We start from the raw sequence: 12,770 nt of genomic DNA, 5'->3' as shown, positions 1-12,770 counted from the left end.
TTAACAAACCTGAAAAATACATTAAAAAACAAATAGAATTTGAAAAATAACCCGAAAAAATATTTTAACAAACCTGAAAAATATATAATGAAACAAATAGAATTTGAAAAATAACACGAAAAAATATTTTAACAAACCTGAAAAATACATTAAAAAACAAATAGAATTGGAAAAATAACCCGAAAAAATATTTTAACAAACCTGAAAAATATATAAAAAAACAAATAGAATTTGAAAAATAACCCGAACAAATATTTTAACAAACCTGAAAAATACAAAAAAAAAAACAAATAGAATTTGAAAAATAACACGAAAAAATATTATACAAAACCTGAAAAATACATAAAAAAAACAAATAGATATTTTCACAATAAAGATTGAAAAAATCCGCAAAAATCAAACAAGAAATTAATTAGATTGGATTAATTTGCCCTCTCACCGGTTGCAAAATTACACAAAACTAATAGATAAAAATTGATAGCCATTTTTTAAGCTAAACGCTTCAAAATAAATACAGTAGTTGATATGCTGTTCTTTTCTCTTATACACTAAACTTCAATAATAAAATTAAAGAAACGCAAATTAGCTTTTGAAATAGACTTAATATAACGCCCTTCTTTTGCTTTGATTAGAATGTCTTTTGTTAAGAACTAGTTTGGAGGTGCTTAGCTGTACAGCTCAGAAACCTGGACTCTCTACAGAAGCCACTTCAAGAGATTAAACTTGATACAACAAAGGCACCTCCATCATCTAATGGATATCTATTGGAAAGACCATGTATCGAATTTTGAAGCACTAGAAAAGGCTAAAATGCCCAGTGCTGAAGAAATAATCGTAACAAACCAACTGAGACGGGCAGGACACGTCACGCGCATATCAGACAACAGACTACCAAAAGCAGTTTCCTTTGGTGAGCTCAAAGGAAGTACACGACCTCTAGGCCTATCGAAACTGCGCTATAAAGACATGTTCAAGAGACATTTGAAAAACACAAACCAACTCAACAACTGGAGAAGAAAAGCTGAAGATCGGATAGTTTGGAGAAGTTTCAGGCGCAGCCGATGCCATTAGAGATCAAAGCATTGCTGCTTGGGAAGCAAAAATAGCACGACTACGGGCGCCACTACCCGGATTTCCTGCCATCAGGTGTCACATCTGCGGCCGGGGTTTCAGAGCTCCGATCGGACTCACATTGCACCTTCAACACGGATATTAACCGACCTCCACGTCATCGTCAAAATCGACGGACTGCCCGAGAGAGGGCGGGAGAGTATGGAGGTGTGTGTTAAGCAAAAAAAAAAAAAAATGATAGTAGGCAGGCAGGCAGGCTCGAACCCGTACCGGAAAGGAGGAAAAGAACGTGTAAAAAACAAAAAAAAAACGCGACGTCTTTGCCGTTGCGTCCATCGCCAAATCGAAAGTGACGAAGGTTTAAATTAAGGCAAGTCAATCGAAAAGAGGGATAACTTTCGAAAATATCGACGAAAAAAGTGACCACACCCTGTAGAAAAGTGCCCAGTTGAGAGTGAAGGAATTAATGTTTTTATCCAATTCTTCAATATTTGTCGTTCGAAGGGTCGTGCTTCAAAACGATACCGACTTCGTGAAAATCTGCCGCCTCTGTCGAAAATTTTAGGCAGATATACATACATACATACATGCATACATACATACATACATACATACATACATACATACATACATACATTTGAACAGACAGGTGAGATTTATAATATAGACTACAATTTCTTGTTCTCTTTCGGTGGAGGAGAAATCCTTCACGACTGAGACAATTTTTATTTTTGTACCTTTTCTCCACGTTAAAAAACGACCCTGGTGTCTAACTCTGTCCCGTAGGTGCTCTTTCCGAGTTTGGCAAGCCTGTGATCAGTGGAAGTCGAAATTGGAATTGTCTGTTTCGAGATGTTATCGAGAAAAGAGATTTTGTACAAAGAGAAAACGATTTGAAGTGGACCGAAAAGGGCCGGAAAGGACGTATAAAATCCGTCTTAAAATGAGTAGTTTACATAAACTGTGGTCGCCTCTCTTTTTCCTCTGTCATGACAACAAAAAAAGATGCAATAAAGGAATAAAGTGCAATTATTTTTCCATGATCATTAAGTAAAATTAATAGCAACTGCAAATATTTCACATCATCATCATCATCATCATCATCATCATCATCATCATCATCATCATCATCATCATCATCATCATCATCATCATAATCCCTCTACCCGTTCTACAAGTATTTTAATGATGAATGCTCTGACGAACTGCAAGCACTTGTACCCCCACGATATAAACACCCTCGACAAACCCGACAGGCAGCTAAATCCCACCCTCACACAGTAGAGATCCCTAGATGTAAAAGATCTTTCTACACCAGTAGCTTCTTCCCCAGAACTGTTAGACTTTGGAATTCCATTCCAGGTACCCTGCTTCCCCAACTGTACTGACATGCAGAAGTTCAAGTGTACCGTGAACCGACATCTTGCTGCTCAACTCCCTACATAGTACCCGAGTAGCTGTTGCCCCTGATAGTTACCCCTTTCACCAAAGTGGCAATGTGCCTTGTTTGGGGTGAAAATGTAATAAAAAAATTTTTTTTTAAATCATCATCATCAATAATTCCCCTAAAGTTCAACCCTTCCTCGCCGTGGTGATTAATTAAAATTGATAGTCGCTGCAAAAGTTTCCTATCAGCGTTATGTTATAGACGAGATCATCATCATCATCATCATCATCATCATCATCATCAAAGTCCAGCCCTTCTTCGCAGTGGTAACCTGCTAGCGTTAGCGAAAATCCAGGAAAGGTCCGCATCAGGATCCGTCGTCCTCTGGTTATCTCCTCCTCTGCATCTGACAAGCAAAGCCGTATCAGGTGCGAAAGTGTACATGCAAATGCTGAACCTTGCAGTTGTGAGTTGTCCGGGCAAAGGAGTAAGCACTTCCAATTGATAAGTTAACAAATCGCCACATCATCATCATGGTGGTATGCAACATAGATGCATCAGTTCAATGTAAAACAAAATAGTTATTTTCAAGTTGATTTTGATTTCTGATAGATTTTTTTTTTTTACCCTTTCAGTTTATGTACTTGACTTCTTGCCAAAAAGCTTAATATCTTGGTTCTTTGGTTTTGTTTTATGGCATATCAACCCTTTTCCGGTTATTTAACGCCAAATCCGGTTATTTTGCAAAAAAAAAAAAAAAAAAAGAAAAAGTTTTCCGCTTCAAGTTACGGCGTCTCAACCCTTTTCGGGTCATTTAACGCCGAATCCCATCATTTTCGTAAAGTTTTTACGCTTCAAGTTCTTTATATCTTCAAATATTCATAACGCTTGGTTGTTAACTGTTTTTTGTTTTAGACTTTACAGAACATGATTGAGTTTTTCAAAGAGAAAGTCAAAGAAAAACAATGAATTCAATGTTTGGTGCGATTTGGATCCGGAAGACAGTATCATCAGAAATTCATATCTCATAGCACGATGTCGTATCTTGAAAATAAAGATGAAACACAGAACGCCAAACAACTCATATGAACCGTAAACAATTCGCGCGGCTTATTTTCGCCTCCAAATATATTTAGAAAGCTACCAGTTTTCCAAATGACACTATAGTTATAAGTTTTTTAATAACACCTTCTCATGTGATAAAATTTCATTAAAATAATATGTTACAATCGTATAAAGTATAAGACAATCGTTTCATTGTTGGTTTGTTTCCAGATTTCGCCTGTTCTCTCTTCTTTCATTTTCTTTGACATACGCGCAGTTGAATGTCTACTGGCAAGAGCTTGAGTGTCAACTAGACACCGCCCTCCAATGTCTTCGGTCTCTCTGTACAAAGATTTGTCAAGACAACCTGACATAAGGATACTTCACCATATAAGTAAACTCTGATTAAGTATTATAAATAACAGAATTTGAAGGCCAAAATAAGGTCTTGGAATGGCTATACGTTGGCTCATACTACTAACAATACACCTTGTCCTAATAATGTTGTTAGGTAGTACACGTTTACACACGCGTTGACATTCGGGACCCACACGTTGTCGACTCAGTCGCAAAGGAGACAAAGAATGGGAAAGAGGAAATAAGTTCATCCCCTGTTTCAGGTCTTAAGAAGAGATCATTATTACGTATTCTCCCGTCACGCGTGACTTCTCCTTACGGCCGTGACGTCACCTACGTCTTTTAACGTGATCCTGTTCCTTCTTTCTGACCTTTATTTGGTTCTTCTACACTTATTGTACCGCGCTATTTTTATATAATACAGTATAATCCACGTTGAAACACCGGTTCGCGTTATATCACTGAAGTTAAGCAACGTTGAGCACGGTCAATAATAAATGGGTGATCACTTGGGAATTTCATGTGCTGCATGTGTTCTCCACTGATCTTGGTATTGTTTCCAGTCGTCAATAACCTCTCCTTGCCACTGGACTCAAGTAATACTGATTCAGGAGAGGTGTGGTTTAGGTTTGTTCAAGCTTTGCCTCACAATTACATGCACAGCTATCCTTACAAGGGGTATCCATTGTCTCTTGAAACCGAACAGAGGCATTGAGCGCGCTATTTTTATAGCATTTCAAGTCAAATTAAAATTTTACGATATGCTTTTGAAATTAAATTGTTAAGTGAAAATACATAATAGTAACAAAACACCACGTTAAGAATGTCTTTCTAAATAATAACGTTATTATTCCATTCGAAACAATAAGTGCATAAGTACTGAGTAATTAAATTCTCGTGTAACTATATATCTCATAAAACAAGCAGGTTTTGACCCCGGGATATATATATATATATATATATATATATATATATATATATATATATATATATATATATATATATATATATATATAACTACTTCATTTACTCACATAAAATTAATATACGAAAGTATAGATTTATGCGTAAACTTTAAGTATTTACTTCAAAAGTGCTCAATACGTAGGTAGTAGATGAAACGCCGAATATTCAGTGTAGCTTAATCGCCATATATATTTTATAAATTACTATATATATATATATATATATATATATATATATATATATATATATATATATACGTTGTGTCTTATATAGGTTTCCAGATTTATTTTTGTACAGATATTTAAAATTGTCATAGCTTCGTGAAACTTCTGTACGTTATTGCTATACATCTTATGAGATGACTGACCAACTTTTATGATTTCAATTTCAAATTACCAGCTGCAGCAGGAATTGAAATTGGAATACACCCTACTAAAGCATGATTGTATCGGCTGGTGAATTTTAACAAAAATGCAATCTGGACATGACGACACTTTAGAAGAACGATATGCAATGAAATTCTGTTTAAAACTTGAAAAAAATGCCACAGAAACGTATGGAATGCTTCAGACTGCTTTTCAAGATTTTACATGAATCGAGCATCAGTTTTTTGGATGGTATAAGAGATTCGAGAAAGGCAGGAAGTCTGTAAGGAATGATGAGAGATGTGGAAGGAGTAAGGAAGTTAGAACACTAAAGTTGATTGGCCAAGTAAAAAATGTCATGGATAAGGACCGTCGTGTGTCTATAGAGACAATAAGTGCATGGTTTGATGTCAGTGTGGGAACTGTACACACAATTATGCGCAAGGAACTGAAGATGCGAAAGATTGGCGCGAATGTACCAGTCCACAACTCCTCCTTGTCACAGACTATTTGACCAAGATCAAGACAGTTCATCACCCTTCATATAATCCAGAATTGCTCCGTGTGATTTTTGGTTATTCGTTAAGCTCAAGGAAAACCTTGTAGGCTATCATTATGAGACAATTGAGGAGATGAAAGAGGCTGTGGCGAGGGCCATTGACATACTTACAGAAGAAGACTTCCATGAAACCTTCCAGAAATTATTGGAGCGATGCAACAATGATTGCAGCCGGAGGAGATTACTTCAAAGAAGACTAGAGTTTAATGTATGTACTATCAATTTTTATTTATAGTTCAAGCATGAAACTCTATTCCTATTCGAAGTATCATTGTTATACCGCTCCAATAACTTCTGGAAGACCTCATAGAAGTCCTCTTGTGTGAGCATGTCAGTGGCTCTCGTCACAATTTCTTTTATCTCCTCATTTGTCGCATACGAAAAACGTCTGTGCCCATAGAAAAAACAGTTTGAAAACTTATTTAAACGTATGTGTAGAGTGGAAAAAAACGTGTATTTTATAATTTTGCAATATAACAATAGTTCTTTAAATTTAATAGTATTTCTTTAAACAATTCGAAATATTACGTGTAATATTTGTTTTTGTTATTACGAAATTTCAGGTATATAAATGCCATTCAGTTAGACAGAAATTGGTGTTTTGTGGCGTTAAAACGCTGCCGAACGAGATCATGTATCGCGCGGGCATTTTCTGAAAATCTGCTAACAAATATAAATAGCAAAACAAACTGAGAGTAAATACACAACGCCAGAAAGGTTCTGCTTAACTGGATCATTGAAAACAGTACAGCGAACTTCTAGATGTGTTAATTTATATAGGCACAAATAGATTTTAATTCTTTCTCTCCCACCGTATTTATTTAATTAGCCGCATGGTTTGAAGTTAAACTTTTGATTTTGGTCTGGGACTTTAAACAGTGTGGCCAACAGAACAATCATCCCCCCCACTGCAACGATTTTTAGAAAGAGAAATGAGAGTGCTTTATTCCAAACTTCTAGAGTAAATGTGGTATTGTGGCAACTAATCGATATTAAGTCCCAACTATGCATCAAACGGATACCATGGTACTTGGTTCGTTGCACCTGATCATAATAAAGGTCTATGCAAAACTTCAGTTAGATCTGCCCAGTAGTTTTCGGGAAAAGTGGAACTTAAATACTAATAACTATTAATTCCTAACTGTGCATCAAATTGATAGCATATTACTTAGTTCGCTTCTTCTTATAATTACAAATGCCCATATAAAATTTAAACCAGATCACCATGTAGTTTCCAAGAAAAAGTGGAACGGATAAACAAACAAAGAGAAATATTATATAGATTATAAATTTGCCGATATATATATATATATATATATATATATATATATATATATATATATATATGCATATATATATATATATGCATATATATATATATATATATATATATATATATATATATATATATATATATATATATATAACCATCAATTCCTTTTCAAATATTCTCACAATTTGTGAAGTTGTGACAAGTACCTGCTTCCGAACTCACGATCATGAATAAATCGAAAATTAACGTGAACCAAAAAGAACGCTACTAAGCGACAATTGCTTTAGGTTATTTCAAGCACATAATTATAGTCCAAATACCAAAAATGAATGTAGTATTCAAAAAATAAAAAATAAAATAAAAAATAGACATTCAACCCTTACACAAGATTTTAAGGAATCTATCAATAACTTTCTGTTGAAGCCAGCAATTATGGTAATTAGCACCAGGACACAAAGAGTTAAGAATGGTATTAACATGAATAACTTTATCGCCAACAATAAAAGAATTGCATAAATCATGCGCAATAAACTGACTAGAATAATGCCATATGACATGAAGATAATTTGGATCTGCATCTAAAATGACATTTCTCTGAAATGGGTCAAGCCAGCTCCAAGAAAATTTACAGCATCGCGAATCATTCACGTTTACATGCTTGCAATAATCGGGGCAGTCCCCGCATTAAACAACCCTATTTTATCAAAATAATGTAAAGGATTATGTTGGATTTGACTGTACCCTGGGAGGAAAATTTTGCAACTGCAGAAGAAATAAAATCTAAGCGCTATGTTGATCTACTGATCCAATGCCAGGAAAAAGGATGGAATATGGAATATCATCATTTGGCTGTGGGAGCTTGAAGATATGTTGAGTGAATGCTAATCCACATACAGCGACAGAGTTTTTGTTGTACAAATTCGCCAGCGTGGTGGAAGCCGTTCCCCCAGAGGTGGTAGACGAAGTCACCGACCTATTGGACGACGTCCCGTCATTCAACCCCTATGATGCTCTGAAAGACGCAATAATCCAAAGAATGGGTCGCTCCGAAGAAGCCATGCAACGGGACCTATTCAACAACATCAGCCTTGACGACAGGACACCGTCACAACTACTGCGACACATGAAGTCACAGCTCGGACGAAATACGATGTCCGAGAATATACTGCGACGATTGTGGCTGGACAAACTTCCCTCAAGTGCGACGCAAATCCTGGCTCCAATGGTAGACACCACCCCCATCAACATGTTAGCAAGCTCGGCTGACCGAATACTAGAATCTACCAGCAGCCCACGAACAGTCAATGCACTCGCCACTCCTAGCAACCAACACAGCGAGCTGCAGCAGTTAAAAGCTGAGATGGCCGAATTGAAAGCCATGCTAAAGACTTTCCAAACTCAAAGCCGGGAGCCAAGTGGTCGTCCACAATCCCGAAGCAGACGCCGTGGGAGTCGTAGTAGAGAGAGGTCCCCTTACAGCCAACCCCTGGGTGGTATTTGCTTTTACCACTACAAATTTGGCAACAACGCCAGAAAGTGCAACAACCCCTGTAATTACAGGCTACAGAGAAACGCCAATCCCAGCCAGTAATAGCGACGACTGCGGCTGGAGGGAGACAAAGAGGTCGCTTGTTTTACATTAAGGACCGCAACAATGGTTATTCCTTCCTAGTGGATACCGGTGCTGAGATAAGCGTTATCCCACCATGACCCGGACAAAGACCAGCTCCATCGACGTTTAGGTTACAAGCAGCAAACGGCTCACAAATCCAGACATACGACACTAAAGAACTTACCTTACACCTAGGACTTCGTCGTAATTTTGTCTGGAAATTTGTACAAGCCAACGTCAGGATGGCCATCATAGGGGCTGACTTCCTTTCACACTACGGTCTGTCTGTCCACATGCACAACCAAACACTCACGGACGACATGACAGACATTAAAGTGAAGGGAACGCTAACAGAGTTCGGCCCAACAGGAATCTGCGCAGCAACCCACCACACCAAGGAATACGTCAATGTTTTGGATCAATACCCGGACATAACCAAACCTTTCAACATTGCCGACAAAATTATACACACCACACAACACCACATTAAAACAACCGGACCTCCAGTTTACTCAAACCCTCGACGTCTGTTACCTGAGAAATATAAATATGCCAAGCAGGAATTTCAACAGATGATCGAGGATGGAATCATCGAGTCTTCGGAAAGCCCGTATGCCTCACCTCTCCACCTTGTTCCTAAACCAGACCAGAACTCTTATCGTGTATGCGTCGATTACCGGCGACTCAACGCGTAAACTGTTCCAGAACGCTATCCCGTACCGCACATACACGACTTCACTTTAGGACTCCAGGGTGCAACAGTCTTCTACAAACTCGACCTGACGAAAGCTTTCTACAATATCCCAGTGGCAGAGGAAGATATCCCGAAAACAGCTGTAACAACACCTTTTGGACTCTTCCAGTTCAAACGCATGCCTTTTAGACTGAGAAACGCTGCCCAAACCTTTCAACGTCTCATTGACAACGTCCTAAGAGGATTACCCTGTGTATACGCTTACATAGATGACGTCCTGATAGCAAGCCCGGATGAAGCATCACACGAGCAACACTTACACCAAGTTCTGCAGAGACTACAACAAAATGGTCTTAAGATCAATGCAGACAAGTGTATATTCGGCGCCAAGCAACTCCAGTTTTTGGGACACCAGATCGATGAAGGCGGAATATACACCCCTACCTGAGAAGGTAGTAGCTATAGAACAATTCCAACCTCCAACCTCACTCCGTTAGCTGCGACGATTCATAGGAATCGTTAATTATTACCGACGTTTCATCCAAGATTGTTCTACGATCCTGTCTTCTTTGATGAATATCCTGCAGAACAAAGGAAAAAGGCAGAAACAAGCACTCACACTCACTGCGGAAGCATTTCAGGCATTCAACACAGCCAAATCCGCATTGACGAACTGCACCAAACTTAACTATCTCACTGACAATGTTCAGGCTACATTGACCCTAACAACAGATACTAGCTCATCAGCTGTAGGCGCGGTACTACACCAGGAGATGGATAACGTCAAGGTACCCATATCTTTCTTCTCCGCCAAGCTCAGCCGAACACAATCCAGATACGGCGCATTTTCTAGGGAACTCCTAGCAATCTACCTTGCAGTCAAACACTTTAAACATGTACTGGAAGGTAGACAATTTATTATCTACACGGACCATAAGCCATTGACATACGCTTTATCTTCACCTCCGAACAAGTACTCGCCAAGGGAATCTCGTCACCTGGACTATATATCACAGTTTTCCACTGAAATCCAATATATTAAAGGTGACCAAAACATTGTGGCTGATGCACTTTCTCGGCCAGACAAAAACTCCATCACTCAAGACTTTCTTAGTCACGATTTGCTGGTGCAGGAACAAGCATCAGACACCACATTGCAACAAACTCTTCAAAGCACTTCTTTGAAACTCACTCCTGTCCCAACTCCTTTTAGCGATAAAGTGGTTTACTGTGATACAACAACACCCACACCCAGACCGTACGTCCCAACTTCACTGCGGCGACGCATATTCGATCATTTTCACTCACTCTCTCACCCTAGTAAAAGAGCCACACTGAAAATGATCAGCAACAGATTTGTATGGCCTGGAATGAACAAAGATGTCAGACTTTGGGCTGGCAACTGCATGAACTGCCAGCGTTGCAAGGTCTACCGACACACCAAGTCCCCAATTGAAACTTTCACTAATCCTGATGTCAGGTTCTCTCACCTGCATATAGACATCGTTGGACCCCTACCACTTTGCCAAAATTATTCCTACTTGCTGACAATCATCGATCGATTTTCCCGCTGATCTACAGCAATCCCACTAAAGGACATCTCAGAAGACACAATAGCAAAGACGATCCTGAAGGACTGGATAGCCACATACGGTGTACCCGCAGTTATCACGACTGACAGAGGAACACAGTTCCAGTCTAAGCTTTTTGCAGAATTCAACCTACTCCTGGGCACCAAACACATACGGACGACAGCATATCACCCCAGTTCCAACGGCCTGGTCGAGCGATTCCACAAACACTTGAAAGCATCTCTCGCAATGAGACCAAACACAACCAACTGGGTTGATAATTTACCTTTGGTTCTATTGTCGATGAGGAACATCGTAAAGCAGGATTTGGGTTGCACGCCGACTGAAATAGTTTTTGGCACCACATTATCTTTGCCTGGACAATATTTTCGTAACGAAGTTGATGCACATCCTACAACTACATTTGTACAGGACCTAAAGGCAAGGATGTCGAAAATACATTTCACGCCTACACGACAGGTATCGAGACAAGTACACGTACCCAAGACACTATTTGACAGTGAGTACATATTTGTCCGCGACGATGCTGTCAGGAAGCCATTATCACCACGCTACCAAGGACCTTACAAAGTAGTTAGTCGGGCAGAAAAACATTTCACAATCACAAAAAACGGCAGAACGGACACTGTTTCCATTGACAGACTGAAACCAGCTCTAGTGGAAGACCCACAGTCAAGCCGACAGACACACAACTCTCATACAGACTCTGACACCACAGAGGAATCACATACTCCATGTCACTCTGCTCCACCAGAACAAAAACAGACAAGATCTGGTCGAAAAGTAACATTTCCACAAAATTTCAAAACATACATATATTACTAAAACACACACAAATTAAAAACTCTCCTCTTCAACTATACATATTGAATAATATTTTCAATATTTTTCAATCTGGGGGGGGAGTCTTTGTAGCAGTTATCTGCTCCTTTCCAGCGATAACTGCACCAACCAGCCGGTAGGTGGCGCAAAAAGCGACCTGGTTATCTGCCCTTGGGAGAGATATAAAAGGGGATGCCCGGATAATTCTCTCTCTCTCTCTCTCTCTCTCTCACTCTCTCTCTCTCTCTCTCTCTCGCTCGCTCCTTTTGGGAATCAGCCTCGCAACGAAACGGTGAGACAACGCGTCCGCCGGTCAACATCAACCCGGTAAGAGTTTTAGCAAATGAACACTTTTCCAGCCTTTTCCTTCAAGAGACATTAGCTCTACCGTCAGACACGCATTCGTACGCGGACTGAATTCCACTCCTCACACGCACACACACAAGCACACACGTACACAATAACATTTTTATTCTCACAGGCGCACGCGAGAAATAAAACATCTCTTTAAACTTTACTCTATTTGTTAGTTTTAGTTATTCTGTCTCACTGCATGCGACAAGTTTGTCGTTTACGAACACGTATTTAATTGGGAGCACAACACACCACTGCAACCCCCCCCCCCTCCACAATATGTTACAGACGTGAAGAAAGCAGCGGCGAAGGCAACATATTGGATCTGTATAAAAAAGAAAAGATAAGCGTTGGGCAGAAAAATAGTTTACACCGGTACCAATATGACCCCCCTGCTGGGGACAGGGGGAGGGTGTCACTTCAGAGATGCAGTAGAGTAGTAGGGACCAAAACTATGAAGCGGTTTCTCCTGAAGATTGCGGAGTTGTTCACAGCTATGCACTGTGAACAGTGCGTACAAAATACATTTCTAGAAAGCAGTTTTAGTACAATTTAGGGTCAGTATTGTGGTGTAGTGGATAATAACGTAAACTGACGACCTGGGTGTATCAGGTTCGACTCCATTCGATTCCATACCCCCATTATAATGTGTAAGTGCCGGCATCAGGATCCAG

General features: G+C 39.3%; 1 protein-coding gene across 1 annotated transcript; it reads left to right on the top strand.

Moving 5' to 3' along the window:
• The first annotated feature begins 8,058 nt into the window (after positions 1 to 8,058).
• LOC145272196 (uncharacterized) lies at positions 8,059 to 8,613 on the top strand. The gene has a single exon (XM_080127026.1). The coding sequence runs from the start codon at positions 8,059 to 8,061 to the stop codon at positions 8,611 to 8,613; it is 555 nt and encodes a 184-aa protein (XP_079983152.1).
• Positions 8,614 to 12,770: the final 4,157 nt, after the last annotated feature.

Source organism: Euprymna scolopes, chromosome 4, assembly GCF_053919585.1.
Source record: "Euprymna scolopes isolate OS-2025 chromosome 4, ASM5391958v1, whole genome shotgun sequence".
Lineage (NCBI taxonomy): Eukaryota > Metazoa > Mollusca > Cephalopoda > Sepiida > Sepiolidae > Euprymna > Euprymna scolopes.
Note: the sequence above shows the minus strand (reverse complement) of the source record. Positions and strands in the feature narration are given on the sequence as shown.

What these genes read in the sequence shown, in the direction of transcription:
- LOC145272196 (XM_080127026.1), top strand. Translation starts at nt 8,059, where the DNA reads ATGGGTCGCTCCGAAGAAGCCATGCAACGGGACCTATTCAACAACATC.